General features: G+C 50.4%; 6 protein-coding genes across 6 annotated transcripts, besides 3 other annotated features; 2 read left to right on the forward strand and 4 right to left on the reverse strand.

The window, feature by feature from the left end:
* Nucleotides 1-218: 218 nt before the first annotated feature.
* Nucleotides 219-511, reverse strand: ACLA_054410 (uncharacterized protein; the record flags this gene model as incomplete). The annotated part of the gene is made up of 2 exons (XM_001274819.1): nucleotides 219-364; nucleotides 412-511. 2 exons carry the CDS (start codon nucleotides 509-511, stop codon nucleotides 219-221), a joined length of 246 nt encoding a protein of 81 aa, XP_001274820.1.
* Nucleotides 511-1292, reverse strand: ACLA_054420 (uncharacterized protein; the record flags this gene model as incomplete). The annotated part of the gene is made up of 4 exons (XM_001274820.1): nucleotides 511-552; nucleotides 612-898; nucleotides 945-1159; nucleotides 1207-1292. The coding sequence occupies 4 exons, from the start codon at nucleotides 1290-1292 to the stop codon at nucleotides 511-513; spliced, it is 630 nt and encodes a 209-aa protein (XP_001274821.1).
* Nucleotides 1293-2408: 1116 nt separating this feature from the next.
* ACLA_054430 (putative LysM domain protein) lies at nucleotides 2409-4373 on the reverse strand (the record flags this gene model as incomplete). Its single annotated transcript, XM_001274821.1, has 1 exon — nucleotides 2409-4373. The coding sequence occupies one exon, from the start codon at nucleotides 4371-4373 to the stop codon at nucleotides 2409-2411; it is 1965 nt and encodes a 654-aa protein (XP_001274822.1).
* A 1186-nt stretch (nucleotides 4374-5559) lies between these two features.
* On the reverse strand, nucleotides 5560-6871 carry ACLA_054440 (protein-degrading AAA family ATPase MSP1; the record flags this gene model as incomplete). Its single annotated transcript, XM_001274822.1, has 2 exons — nucleotides 5560-6753; nucleotides 6806-6871. 2 exons carry the CDS (start codon nucleotides 6869-6871, stop codon nucleotides 5560-5562), a joined length of 1260 nt encoding a protein of 419 aa, XP_001274823.1.
* A 457-nt stretch (nucleotides 6872-7328) lies between these two features.
* ACLA_054450 (putative chromosome segregation protein (Pcs1)) lies at nucleotides 7329-9047 on the forward strand (the record flags this gene model as incomplete). Its single annotated transcript, XM_001274823.1, has 3 exons — nucleotides 7329-8286; nucleotides 8340-8768; nucleotides 8827-9047. The coding sequence occupies 3 exons, from the start codon at nucleotides 7329-7331 to the stop codon at nucleotides 9045-9047; spliced, it is 1608 nt and encodes a 535-aa protein (XP_001274824.1).
* Nucleotides 7943-7966: a microsatellite.
* Nucleotides 9048-9654: 607 nt separating the features above from the next.
* ACLA_054460 (mannose-ethanolamine phosphotransferase MCD4) lies at nucleotides 9655-12984 on the forward strand (the record flags this gene model as incomplete). Its single annotated transcript, XM_001274824.1, has 5 exons — nucleotides 9655-11403; nucleotides 11459-11646; nucleotides 11710-11851; nucleotides 11912-12020; nucleotides 12125-12984. The coding sequence occupies 5 exons, from the start codon at nucleotides 9655-9657 to the stop codon at nucleotides 12982-12984; spliced, it is 3048 nt and encodes a 1015-aa protein (XP_001274825.1).
* Nucleotides 12985-13486: 502 nt separating this feature from the next.
* Nucleotides 13487-13512: a microsatellite.
* Nucleotides 13487-13513: a microsatellite.
* The last annotated feature ends 1565 nt before the right edge of the window (nucleotides 13514-15078 follow it).

Below are 15078 nucleotides of genomic sequence, written 5' to 3' on the forward strand. Positions count from 1 at the left end.
GTATACAGGCTGTGCCCCGATATATTAACATAATGCTACTTGATAGCAGGTTGCAGTGCCAATGAAGATGGTTCAAACGGTTTGGGTGAAGTTTGCCAGTTGGTGACCAGTTGGCGAGAGTTGAAACCAGTTGATGCATGGCAAAACGAAACTCTTCATCATTCGTGCTTCATGCCTCTGAACCTATATTCCACCACACTAATCTCATTCAGGCGCAGCTATCGTGCGATAGTATTGAAGGAATTAATCCCATCCGCTCGGTAGTCGTCCCGTTCCACACAGCTCTCTTTCTTCGGAAGATGGAAGACAAAGCTCGAAGCCTCCTTACCAGGTGTATATCTTGGCCAGTGAGGTATATGGGGCACTGCGCTTGTCAGAAATCTTACCAATGGCCCATAGATTGAAACATACCCTTATATCCATTTGGACTCAGATCCGCGACGATTGAAGTCCACATCCGAGCAGACATGTTGCCCAACTCAAGACGAACAGGATCACTTCCCAGTGGCATTATGTTATGTCTTGCGCTGGATTCGAAAAGAACAAGGGGATCTATCGAGTATGAAAGGCTCAGTCATTGTAGGGCTCGAAATGAAGGATCTAGTTCTCACCTCTGCGAAATACCCAACGCCAATGGTACTACTCGTGTTCAGGGCAGCTACATCCCATCGGTATGAGTACACCTGTTTCTCATACCTGGCCAAGGTCTGCGCCAGTAGCCGTCTCGGTCCGCGCATGGTCAGATCCCCCGCCATCGATGCATAGCGTTTGTACATAAGCCCGAGCTTCGGCCATGTCACATTTCCCCAGCCGTACGGACATTCCAGAGCAGGGTCATTGGCGTGGTATGTGAGCAGCTGCGTGGCTTCCTCGCGGTTGATGACCCAGCGTTTCGAGGCTAGCTGTATCAGTTCTGCTTCCTGGCACTGAGCGGGTAAACGTACTGATGAGCTGCGCAATGCACTCTTCGTCCGTGTTGGTTCCAAGGAGGATCGGGATCTTGGCTAGTCCCCTCTCGCTATAACTGATCTGGGGATATTCCTCGAAGAAGGTGCCGTCGACGGCAGCGGACCATTCAAGGCCTTCGTTTGCATTGTTGTAGATGGTTCCATATGGGACCTCGCGGAGGCATTGGAGGGTGTCCGGGGAAGCCGAGCAGCTATGCATGTTAGCTTAAGCAGTATATTTTTCAGCATGTCAACTTACCCAGTTCTATTCACTATCCGGTCATACATCGGCTGGTGCCAGTCCGTGCCGTTCCATGGGGGCCCAACTGCGTTTCCGAACTCCATGATTGCTATGGACTGTGTAAGCGCATAGATTGAAGGAGGACCGCACGAGAATCTTGCCTGCTCTGAACAGACCCTCGTTGTCACCACCGTTGGTAACCGAATGAGCGTGAACTCTGTAGGCACCTTTGTCTCCCGTTAGCACCGATCAGACTCGCCCGTGGGTCTAATGCCGAGGAACGCCTCTTGCTCGAACTCGGGCAGGGAACGGCCGACGAAGACGGTTTTGGACCCGTCTGTGCGAAGAGTCGCAGTCCCCCCGGAAGGGAGGGAGGGGGGCCTGGGCAATTGCGCTTCTACTCTATGGCTCGGGGAGTGCAATCGCCGAGACACTCAAGGCTATAGTGAGCCAGGGAAGAGAAGAGGCTTTGTGCAACATGTTGCTCTACTCTGTTCTGTCACTGAGAATCTTGCGGAGGAGTAGATCTTGGGCAAGTGGATGCATTGCGTATATTTTGATGGCGAAGAAGAGAAGAGAAGCACGCGATAGGTGGAACTTTTTTCAGAAGCAATGTTTTGATGCTTGTTAGCGCCAACTGGCACTCCTCAATTCCTCCGTTTGCAGTACGTGTATCAGCTTCGCTGCAGAGTGACAGAGCTTTGATGCTTGGTTGAACAGCTGCAGGATTCTCGCGCCCTAAAAGGAGCTCAAATCTTGTCGTAGGAATTGAGTGAATTCGAGACAAACACGGTGTAGTAAGAGAAGCTCTGTTCTGGCTTCAAATAGAGTCCGAAGTTATATGAGACCATATAGGCAGGGCACTTGGTACAAGGCAAGTCAGTTGAGCGACTTAGCTGATGTTTCATAATATTATTTACAGTATACATAGAATTCCTTTGGCGCAGGAGCACAGGCTGAATATAAAAGACGCTAACGTCCCATGGTGAGGTATATGAAGAATGCTGCTTTCCACTAAATACAGAGACACAAAGCAACAAGGGAAGAAACGGGTATCCCGACACCCTGCAGTCATATAAACAGGAGTGGAATCGCAATGTACCGACGATGCTGTCTGACGACGCCATGCTGTTCATACAATGCAAGACATGGACGAACGATATTGGAGCCATTAGAATTGAGAACGCAAGTCGTGGAGACCACAATTGACTGGTCGGACGTCAATCATCCTTGACCCTATCTCCGTAGCCCGTGCCTGTCTCACCCGTACGAGTCCTGCTCGTTCCAGACGATGAAGGGCTACGGAATCGTCCCCTCAATGACGAGGTATCATGCAAACTTGATACCGATCGACTCAGATCAGGTTTCCGCTGGTTCACACTCGGGATGTTGGGCGAGTTTCTGGATTCCAAACCATCATTCAACTCAATCAAATCTCCCATCCCACGTCTTGGGGTCCCCACGCCCCAGCTATTGCTCTGATACGTTTGAGCTCCTTGCTGTAGTTCGCTGAGACCAACCTTCGCTCGGGTTGTCATCTTTCTCACCCAGCCTTCAACGGCACCTCCGATATTCTCAAGGCTAGTCGAGGGACCAGGCACTGTAGCCGACGCGTATTCCGATGGTGTTCTCCGCAGCCCTTGTGGTGCTGGAGGAGGGGCTAGATTCGGCAGATGCTGTGCGACAAACTTACTTAGCCCATCAAGAGCCGGCCCTGGAGCCATCGCACTGCGATCGAGCGTGCCAACGCCTGTTCCGACAAACTGGATGTTGCTACGTTGGCGCTGATGATGTGGGCGCGGCTTGAATGAGGATATTGTCCGTGATCGGGGAGGACCTACATCGGGACAATCCGGTGCGACAGCATGTCTTATCGGTGGTGAGTTAGTCGGTGACGAGAGCGTCGAGGAAAGGGTTGCGGTTCTTTCATGACCAGATATTGGAGAGCGGGGTTCGGAGTCGGTATAGGACACAGATTTTCGTCGTGTACGTGGGAAGAATCCCAGAGCTTTTCGAGGAACACGGCCAATCTCAACTCGCGCAGGAAATCCATCAATCTGGACCCACGACTCATGCTGCCAGATCCTATCCCCCTCGACCTCAGGCATCGGTTCTGCTGATGTCTCCTCATTGGATGAAGTGTGAGCATCCGAATCCAGTGTAGGGGCTATAGAGCTTCCGCTCAAATCCTCAAGTGAATTGTGATGTGCATTGTTACTCCCGAGAAGATCAACTTGTGGGAAGACAGGAATCGGCCGTCCTTTCACAGTGCAGGCAGCAACTGGCAAGAGGACAGTTTTCCGACTCTGAATACTATCGCTGGGCCAAAACCCATTCGCCTTCCTGAAGATTGCGGGATGACAACCATATCTGATCGCGACTCCTGTGATGCTGTCGTTCGGTTGGACATGGTGTATATACGCTAGAGCATCTTCATCTTGCTCCGGATCAATTGCCAAATGACCATTCTGGTCACTGGAATCTCGTCTCTTATGCCGGATGTCGCGATTTGAGATAGGCCCCGTATCTGCCAAAAGCAGAGCCTCGCGCTTCTTCGCCTGCACCAGAGCCTGTCTTTCCTCCTGTGTCCCAGCTCCGATCTCTGTTGTGGACGATGGACCCCAAGACGACAGTGTCGACGTCTTCGAAACTTCCCTCATGTACGGATCTGGTCGCGAATGTTTCCGGACATGGGTACGCACAATTCCATTTGGCGCAGGTCGGGCGATATCGCTTCCCAAGAATGAAGAAGCCAGGCTCTGTAACGACGTCCAAGAGGCATCCAAGAAGTCGACCGCGGCCCGCGAGGAATCAGCGACGGTGGTCTGTCCTTTGCCTGTTGTCTGGCTAAGGCCGCCTAGAGAGACGCCGTATCCATTCAGATTATCACGATTCAGCGATTCGGTCGCGCGCGACGGATGCCGCATCGGAAGGGGTGACGCCCCGCGGGATGTGTGGGGGGACGGGGTGGCGCCTCGTGATCGGATCGTTGAAGATTCCCGTGCGAGCGTCGTTGTCGAGAGTCCGCTGGACAGCATTGGCCGTCCATAGTCTCCGTCAGGAGCATCATCGAGCGATATCAGACGGGGGTTGCGAGGACGGACGGTCGACGTGGATCTTCTGCTGGTATTCGAACTAGCAGAGCCAGGGTCGAGAGTGTCAAGGACGCCATGATGGGAACTCATTCCCGGCGGAATGAGGCGGCAAAGAGATATTAGTATTAAGTTGAACTTCGTAAGCTCTGTGTTAGAAGCTCAAGTCTGCATGCGAGGTCATCAAGGCACAGACTGCCATCGAAGGTCGCTGCCTATGATAGACCCTGCGTCATCCAGCCACAGTATCGCATTCACGGATCGTGGTAGGAATGACAATGAATGGGCGAGCGGCTAGATCGTGAGTAGTGCTTTTCCCTTCGGGCTCTAATGACAACAAATACAAGCGCTCAATTCCAGTGAACAAGGGGGAGTGTAAAAGCTGGCCAAATATGGGGACAACGCGGGATGCGGCAGAAGGACTGACGACTCCTTGTGATGACGACCCGCAATGTCCTGGATGGAGTAAATGTACTGGACTAGACCCAAAAACGCCAAGTGACAGCTTTCAAGAAATCAACGGAAGCGAGAAGGGTCTTTTGCCAAGCGAAATATATTCAACGCTATGTGTTTTCGAGTCGCGGTGATAATCGAGGTGAGGTTGAGAAGAAAGCAGCTTCGTAATGGGCTGAGGAAGTGTTTGAACGATCGGCAGGTGTTCTTGTTTGCCGCCTCTCATGAAACACCTGGGAGGAAGTAGAAAGTACCTCAATTCGGCTGGTGGCCACACCCAATTTTATGTACCTGGTACTTTGACGAACCATATGTATATAGGCTTGCCTTGTCTTCTCTCGCGTTACACGTAGAAATGTGCTATAATGATATTCTACGTAGATGATAAGTTCCGAATTTGTTAAGACTCGAGACTCTCCAGTTCTGTATTATTATGAATGCGGTCCCAACGTCATCATTCAGACTAGGTCAAGCAAGCACATGGCCTTCATAATTAGTGGAGCTCCCTATCTCTACTCCAGTGATACGTAAGTGGACCATTTGCAGATAATGAACATTCTATCATTCCCACATCGCCTGATTTCAAGAATAGAGATCTTCCGATCATTATACAAGAGCTACCAAGTAGTTTATGGACAACGGCATGTCATGCCAAAAAAGCTTGTCGCTTGTCTGGAAGCAATGTTCGCTGGAGCCAGCAATCATCAATGAGAAGTCCTCAAGAAAATTATGCCATACCCAAAAGAACGCCATAGCCAGGGTCATGTATACAATGGCAGTACTGACAATAAAAGAGCAAATTAGATTAAGCCTCTAGGAGATTCGTTCATTCAGGAGGTTCAGCCATTTCAGCCGGTCGTGCATCGTCTACTGATGCTGCTTCGGATTCTGCCGTAGTCCACTCTTTCTCGGAGCTAGCTTTGCTGGTAGACTGTGTTTGAGTCTGAGCGGGCGCTGGAATGACCTTGACACCTCCGGCGCGAGTGAAAAAGTCCTCGGTTCGAAGACCACGGACCTCACTCGGGTTCACAGATGCCATCTGCAGACCATCTGCCTTCGTTTGTCGGATTAATTCTCGGACTGGGACCATAGCGGCGTCGCGACATGATTCCTTTATATCACTACCCGACATCCCCGCCATTGCCTTGACCAAATAGTGCAGATCAAAGTTCTCTCGGTCGACCTTTGTATCCTTGAGGATCAGACTAAGAATTCGAAGCCGTTGCGGGGCCGGTGGAAGAGTAACCGGGAACTTCTTAGGCATCCGTCTCAGGATTGCCTCGTCAATGTCCTGGATGCGATTCGTCGCTCCGAGAACAACAACGCGTTGTGGCTCACCTAGGGAATTCGCCGAGGTAAGGCCGTCCCAATGTGTCATGAACTCGGCCTTGACCATCCCACTGGCCTCATGCTCACCACTCCTCCTTGTGCCAAGAACAGCGTCAATCTCATCAATGAAGACAATGGTCGGCTGCAATTTGCGCGCCAATGAAAAAACAGCATTGACCAGTTTGTTCGAATCACCGTACCACTTCTCAGTCAGGGTCGAGATATGTAGATTGATAAAGCACGCGCCACTCTCATGGGCCAGGGCCTTGGCAAGCATCGTCTTACCACAGCCGGGGGGACCGTACAGTAATACTCCTGATGGGGCGGTGAGAAGTGATGAAGTCGAAGAGTATAGGTGGGGCATTGTCAGAGGATAAATCACGGATTCCTTCAATTCTTCGATGATCTCATCCAGGCCTCCGATATCCTCAAATGAAACGGCGATGTCATCAGGAGCGACAACGTCCATGGCGATAGCTTGCTCGTACTGGTTGAGAACTAAATCCCCTCGTCTTTGTCTGCGCGCGCGCTTGCCTTCTCTGCGGGGTGAATCCCCATCTGATTCGTATCCTCCATCAAGTTTGCGCAAAATAGCGGCGGATTTGCGCCGTTGCTCTTCTTTCTTTTGGCTTTCAGGATCTATATCGAGACGCGACAGAAGGTAACGGATAAGGAAGTATGCGGATGCCGACTGCAGGCCATCATGTCAGATACGATTGATAATAATCATGCACTATACTCACGGTACCGGCAACCATCACCAACTCCTGTAAAAACTGCTGCCATCTTGGGCCGCGGCCGGAAGCCATGATGACGAGTTGACCCAATCCGGGGAGAAGGACCGACTTATAAACTGGGAATATCCTAGCCTCTGAACTAATCAGTCTTCCAAATCCAGCAATGGGATATCGGAGATGGAAGCAAAACAATCCTTTGATTGAAAGTGAAATCTCACGTTGAGGACTTGGGAAATGTCGGCTGTCGGCGACAACAGCAGCTGTGGCGCCTCACTGATTGATTGAGCCGGGGAACGTGGCTTTGCCGAAGGGGCGTCACATGTCTCAGCCTGTCTGCATGTGGTTTGTTCGCAGTGTGCACAAGGCGGTGAGACTGAAAGGCGGACGCGGCTGTTTTGATTTGTGTTATTGGGATCATTCAGCTGTGCATGTCGCGTGTAGTAGATCCACTGCAGTGTGCCTTTTAATTTTGATTTTTTTTTTTGACTTTTTGTTTATTTACCTGCGCATAGATTATACACCATCGAGTATGCCACCAAAGAGAAAGGCAGCCACCAGGCTGTCTGGTTTGGCGGGCTCAGACGATGAGGACCTGATGCAAGTCAACAGCAATGAAGCTCAACAACGCGAAAATGAGCGCCCAGCCAAAAAACAACGAGGGAGACCACGATCGAAGTCTATTGAGACCAAGGCACCCGCTCAAACAAAGCGCAATTCTTCAGCTGCGCAATCGCAAGTTCCTGATCCTGCGCCCAAGAAGACAGCGCGGAGGGGACGGCCAAAGGGCAGCAGAAATTCGGCGCAAGGCGCAATACAAAAGACATCGGAAGAGCATGGCGCACAAGACGAATCGAAACAAGAGTCTGATCCTCAGGAGCAGGACAGTGATGTTGCATCAAATGATGAATTAGACGAGCCGCCGGAGGCAACGAAAGCAACAAGGACTTCGAAATTTACAAAGCCTGCAACTACCCGAGGACGACGAAAAGTCAGTGCAGGAAAGCAGATCAAGACGGATGGCGAATTTGAGTATACTCCAAGAGCTTCTAGGCAAACCAAGGCGCCTGCGGAGTCGCTGGACCAAGTCGAGCTGCCGAAAAGACAATCCCGACGGAGTAATCGGAAAGAAGTCGAGAATCCCCCAGAAGAAGAAGAAGAAGAAGAAGAGCAGCCAGAGCAATCGGAGGTCGTGGATGAGACCATCCTCCACGATGAGCCCTTTGCTCCTCGGTCGGCCTCGAGATCACCAGTGAAGGGCAGACATTCTTTCCACCGTGCCTTAGGAAGCTCCCCTTTGAAGAAACGGCCTGGAGGTTCGACAGACGATAATAAGACAAGCGACCCAGAATTAAGACGTAGACTTGGTGAATTGACTAAAAAGTACGATACATTGGAGAACCGCTACCGTAATCTCAAGGAGATAGGGATTGTCGAGGCCAACGCCAATATGGACAAACTTCGACAACATTGCGAGGCGATAACTACCGGTATGCTTACCTTTACCTCCTTTTAATCGCATCTCAAGAACTGACCTTCCCAGCTTCCAATAATTTGGTTGCGTCACTCAAGGCTGAGCTGGAAGCACAAAAGAAGCTCGGCCAGCAAAGCCGAGCACTACAGAAGCAGCTGAAAGACCGGGATGCTGAAGTAGCTCAGTTCAAGTCACAGGCAGAGGAGACCAAGAGCCAACTCACTTCAGCTCAGATCGAGATTAAGGCTTTGCAGACCAAGCTCGCTGCTGCCCGCAATACCACTGCCAGCCTTGAGAGTGCCGTAGCGAAAGTTCCGGGCAGCGCGATCAAGAACAGCAATGCTAGCCGCGCTGCAAACGCCGAAGCAGCTCAAGCAGCACAACTAGCGCAATTGAAGGAGGAGCTGTACAGTGATCTTACCGGTCTTGTCATTCTGGATGTCAAGAAGCAGGAATCGAATCATCTGTATGACTGTCTCCAGACTGGCGTCAATGGAAGTGAGTTGCAACCCACATGCGTGAAGGCTGCTCGCATTTGTTGCTAACATCAGGACAGCGCTTCATTTCAAATTGGCCGTTCCTCTAGGAACATCTACGAACTACGAGACTGCGGAGTTTCAATATGTCCCACTACTAGACGAGAACCGTGACCGCGAACTGGTTGATATCCTTCCGGAGTATCTCACAGTCGATATTACCTTTGTACGCCAGCAAGCATCCAAGTTCTACACCCGCGTCATTGACGCACTGACCAAGCGGCGCAACTCGACTACCTGATTACTTTAATCCTGATGTTCTTGATACCATTCGCATATCTCGTTTTTGGATTTTTTTTTCTTTGTTTTTTAAACTTTTTTTTGTCTTTTGAGCTACTACTTCACCAGGAGCATATGCTTTGGATCGAGCATGGGAGTTGGTATGACATTGTTACAGGGATTGTATGGGCGTTTGGATATCAATATCATACATTCTGGCTATAAAGAATGTCTTCTATATCCAAGACTTGATTCTCCTTTCCCCCCCCTCCAAGCTCACTAGATACTTCGTACTGTCCAGACGAACATTGTCAATCAGGGGCACTGCGTCATGGGTGTTTTGGGCCACCGTAGCCACAGCATGCCGCTTTGGGCCTCGCCGATTGGCTGCGGGCATCCCCAAGTTCCCCAATTGCTGTCTGTCACTAAAAAAGCACCAGACCAGACCTGATGTCGCAAGTGCTCAAGTGTCTTGACTCTTGACGCTTTTCAGCAAGTGTTCTGTTTTTTTTTTTCCTTTCATCATTCTTGTAATTGTTTCCTTGTTTTTTCTTTGCTGCAATCGCTATCCCATTCTTTTAACTTGGGTTCCCTCCTGACACTGGAGATACAGTAAAGGAAGCCCAGCCATGGCGCGTCTCGGCCGCGTTGGGTTCCTGACCCTCGCGGTGGTGTTCCATCTCATATATGCTTATTCGATATTTGACATATACTTTGTCAGTCCGATCGTTAGTGGAATGAGATCATATCGTGTCGAGCGAGAACCTAAAACCGATGCGCCCGCCAACCGCCTTGTCTTGTTTGTTGCCGATGGCTTGCGTGCCGATAAGGCCTTCGAACCAGCTCCAGATCCGTCTCCGGAAGATGGTTCAGACGCTCAGAATACCGATCCAATCTATCTTGCTCCCTTTATACGATCCCGCGCTCTCTCCCACGGTACCTTTGGCGTCTCTCATACACGAGTCCCTACCGAATCTCGACCCGGCCATGTTGCCCTCATTGCGGGCTTGTACGAAGATGTCTCCGCGGTGACAACAGGTTGGAAATTGAACCCGGTCAACTTCGACAGTGTCTTCAATCGGAGTCGGCATACTTGGAGCTGGGGCAGTCCTGATATTCTTGCAATGTTCAAGGAGGGCGCGGTTCCTGGCCGGGTCGATGCGGATATGTATAGCGAAGAGGCGGAGGACTTTACGGCGGATGCGACGAAATTGGATACTTGGGTCTTCAACAAGGTGAAGGAGCTTTTTGCGTCAGCAAAGAGTGATCCTGAGTTGGATGCGAAGCTGCGTCAGGATAAAAACGTCTTCTTCCTACATCTTCTCGGCCTCGATACCAGCGGACACTTCTACCGTCCGTACTCCAAGGAGTACCTGCACAATATCAAAATTGTGGATCAGGGAGTGCAGGAGATAACAAACCTGATTGAAGACTTCTACGGCGATGGCAAGACGGCATTCATTTTCACAGCGGACCATGGCATGAGTGATTGGGGAAGCCATGGGGACGGTCATCCCGACAACACCAGGACTCCACTTGTCGCCTGGGGATCTGGAGTGGCTGGGCCGCACTTATCGGAGGGCAATGTGCGCACAGGTCATGAGGATGGCTATTCTTCCGATTGGGGTCTGAATGGCATTCAGCGACATGATGTCGCGCAGGCCGATGTCGCTGCTCTAATGTCCTATCTCGCTGGCTTGGATTTTCCCGTGAACTCTGTGGGCCAGTTGCCTCTGGACTATATTGATGCTAGCCCTAAGGAAAAGGCACTTGCTGCCCTGGCAAACACACAAGAAGTCTTGGAGATGTACCGTGTCAAGGAGGACCAGAAGAGGGCCACGTTGCTACGGTACAAGCCGTTTGAGCCGCTAGCGGATTATGGAGAAGACTCGGTGGAGGAGCATATCGCCGAAATCAATACCCTTATTGCAAATGGGTCCTATGAGGGGTCGATTCAGAGATCTTCCGCGCTCCTCGCCACGGCCCTGGAGGGCCTGCGCTATCTCCAGACATATGACTGGCTTTTCCTACGCACGATCATCACTTTCGGCTACCTAGGGTGGATTGCATATGCACTGACCACGGTTATTGATCTGCATGTCTTGCATGGTACCTCGGACTCCAATCGGAGCTTGTCAAGTACTATATTCTTCACTTCTATTCTCACGGTGCTATTCTCTGTTCTCTTCTATCAGAAGTCTTCGTGGAGATACTATTTCTATGCATTCTTCCCCATATTTTTCTGGGAAGAGGTTTTTGCACGGAGAAGGGCTTTGGTCGCTGGGCGCGAAATTCTTCTGAGTCACGTCCGTTCCTTTGGCGGCTACCTCACGTTGAGTCTCCAAGTGATAGCCTTCGTTGGTGTGCTAGAGGCTCTTGTATGCTGTGATGTTGTCCTACTTATTGGGTTAAGAGCTAATCTGAGGTTCATAGGTTCAATCTTACTTTCATCGGGAGATCCTTACGCTATGTTTCGTCTTGGGGTCATTTTGGCCTGTTCTCCAAGGTGTCGACTTTGTGAAACAGAACACGCTGTTATCCGCTACCTGGGCGGTGGGATGCTCCTTGATGAGTACCTTTACTCTGCTTCCAGTGATCAAAGTCGAGAATGTCGACACTATGTACGCGTGCCCCCAGTTGACGAAAGGAGTTGGTCGCACAGATCTGCTAACCACGTACGGCAGAACTTATGCCGCTGTGCTGATGTTCTTGACCGGATTGTTCTATCTCCTTTTTGAGGACAGTATCTTGAAGCGTAGCAAGGCATTGGAACATTCGCCCAGTCGTACGTCGACTTGGGGCTCCCGAATCATTATGGGTGCGCAGGTACGAATCGGTTCTCTTCCACCTGACTTTCATATCTACTTACATCGCTCTATTCTTTAGGTTGGTATGGTACTACTTGCCTTAATTGTCACAAGATCCAGTGTGGCGTCTCTGCAGGCCAAAGAAGGCCTTCCGTTTGGCAACCAGGTAGTCGGCTGGTTTGTTCTGGGTAAGTATTGCGCAGGCTCTGGATTGGGTCTGAACCATGAGATCCAGCCCTTTGAGTTGGACAAGTGGGTAATTGGATCTAGCTAACCAGTCAAATCACTCTAGTTGCTTCGCTTCTGCTACCGTTTCTCCATCGATTATATCCCAATAAGCACTACCTGCACCGCCTCCTGGTCCTGTTTCTCACATTTTCGCCGATCTTCATCATCCTCACCATCTCCTATGAGGGGCTTTTCTATTTCGTTTTCTGTATGACTCTGGTCACCTGGGTTCGACTGGAGCATGCCATTTACGTGTACAATGTGACGCCCGGGGATCATGGGGTGGGTAGGGGGTCTGTCCCGAAGAAGCCAGGCCTGAAGGCGACGGCGGTGGTTGATGGGCAGGAATACCGCTACCGCACGCTAGGGCTGGCAGACACCCGCGTGGCGTTATTTTTCTTCTTCCTCCTCCAATCAGCCTTTTTCAGCACGGGCAACATCGCGTCGGTCTCATCATTTTCGCTCGAGAGCGTGGTTCGCCTCATCCCGGTATTCAGTCCGTTCAGCCAGGGCGCCCTGCTGATCCTGAAACTGCTCATCCCCTTTGCCATCATCAGCGCTAATCTGGGGATTCTCAACCGCCGACTGGAAGTGGCGCCCAGCGCCTTGTTCATGGTGGTCATGTCCATCTCGGACGTCATGACGCTCAATTTTTTCTACATGGTGCGGGACGAGGGGTCGTGGCTGGACATTGGCACCACCATCAGCCACTTCCTGATCGCCAGCTTCCTGTGCACGTTTGTCGCAGGCCTAGAGTTCCTAAGCGAGGTCTTCATCAGCGGGGTGGATTTCGGACCGTCCGCCAAGGCGATGGGGGCGGCCATCACCAGGGCTGTGGAAGGGGTGGAAGGGGAAGTCCCTGGGTCTGGATCTGAGCACGAGCTCGAGGGTCTCGAAGGCAGCGGCAATGGTAGCTCGTTATGATTTGTATATGTGTGATATAGACTTTTCGGCAGGGTGCCGTCCAACTAGCTAATTTTTTTTTCTGGGTGCTTCCATATTATCTAATGAGAACGAACTTGGTCAATCTACGAGGTACTTACAGAGACCCCAGCTCCTCCAGCTTCTCTGCTGTGATAATCCTCACCCGAAAACTAGGCTGTTTACTTACGGAGTACAGGGGGGAAATCACCACCAGCGTCATCACTTCGCCCATCAGAACATCCATCAACACACACAAATACGTCCTAACCGAGGCATCACAAGCCAAACGCAAGTAACAGACTGTCAATTGGTCCACACATCGACAAGACTGGGTCCAGCCGTCCAGGTGGCTCGACCCGCCGGCCACCTAGCCTGTTGCGGAATAGTCCTCCGTAGTGCGTCCATACTCCATAGTCCATAGTCATCCTCCATATATATGTACGAGTAGAATTGTAGATTACTATTTGAGGAAGAAGGATTGGGGGTTTGCGCCAGCCAGCTACTATCTATCTATCTATCTATCTATCTACCCAGATTCTATGGAGCACATAGATAGTTGCTACTTGCTAGACCATTCATTATTGAAGATTCGGGAACCTGGGGACCGGAGTTGCAGATCAACCACCCCATACTCATACTCCGTAGACTACGGAGTACTTCGTACTTCGTTAAACCCTGGCACGATACATCCGTCATCTGTATGCAGATCTGATACTCAGACTTTTGGCCTGGCTGAAGTGGCTGACGATTTGCGGGGGAGGGGTGATCGGGGAGATGCGGGTTTAGGGATATTAAATCTCCCTTCTTGAATTTTGAGTCTTTTTTTTTTCCCCTCTGCTGAGGAGAAGGATCATAATTCACATTTGCAGGGGGTAGCCGTCCCAGATAGGATCTAAGTCCGGGGGAAGGGGGTGGGTGGTGCATGGGTGGTGGTTTTTTAGTTATATATTATATTTTATATCGTAAATGCCGCATGATGGATGATTGGAGATGTGTGTGGGGGTTTGGGTTTGGGTTTGCTTCCCTGTCTCTCCGCGTATCTGTCTTGTCTGAAGGCTCGATGGAATATGGATATCGAATGTTGATGGTGGTGACGGTTGTTCATGTTGGTGAAGGGAGTGGTGGTAGTACTCCAGTCTCCATCTACAGAATTTGAGACTGACAGGTAAGGTTCCGATCTTGCATGCGGGGCCCCAGATTGGTTTTGGAAAGGGGTGCAATGTAATGACATACTCTGTATTGCTCAGTATAGGGTAGGGGGACTGAGAAGGTAGGTATATATCACTAGGGATTTTGTACTGATGTGATGAGATGAGATGGTATGTAGAGATGGGTATCGGGACCTGATAGGCGATATGTATGTAGTGATAGTTGATTAGGAGTATGACTGCATAACATCCACCAGACAAATAACGAACCTAGGAATCACTGATCATCATGATCTTCAGGTTTCAGCTCCGACAACTTGAATCATGACATGCCCTGTTTGCGCGTGTAGATCTGGAGTCTACTGAGGAGCGTTCTTGGGCGAGAGGTACTTTAGGACATAGGAATATGCATAAATGGGGACCACGAATTATGAGAAAATGCAGAGTATTTCTCAGCAGCAGCAGAACTCCACTGTGGAGATGCAAAAGAAGCTTCGGTCATGCAGTGTCTGCTATGGGGAAAATTAACTGTTTGTTACCGTCGTTGCCTTGATGGCGATTCAAAAAAAAAAAAAAAAAACCCCTGGCATTTCTCGCTATCAAATGAGGTAATGAAGACTGCATGAAGTTACAAGTATCAAACTAATAATGGTGAAATAAACTCCGGACCACCTTTGAGACCAATTAGTCGAATCCCTCCCAAAGTCTGAGGTCGAACTCCTCCATCTCCCCACACTTTCTGGGTGATCCTCCAAGAGGCTTAAACTTGGCTGGGAAGAACACTCTTAGGTAGAGGAAATACGGAGAACCAACAACGAGGCCAGTGCCACTACTAGACTAGTCTAAGTCTATGGATGATTTCGCGATAGTCGATACTCCGGACATGGTGGATTCGTGCCTGAGGCCTTAGCTATATACACATGGTTGCCAGTTTGCCACTCTCGAG

The sequence above is a fragment of the Aspergillus clavatus genome, genomic scaffold, assembly GCF_000002715.2.
Source record: "Aspergillus clavatus NRRL 1 1099423829794 genomic scaffold, whole genome shotgun sequence".
In the NCBI taxonomy this organism is placed as follows: Eukaryota; Fungi; Ascomycota; class Eurotiomycetes; order Eurotiales; family Aspergillaceae; genus Aspergillus; species Aspergillus clavatus.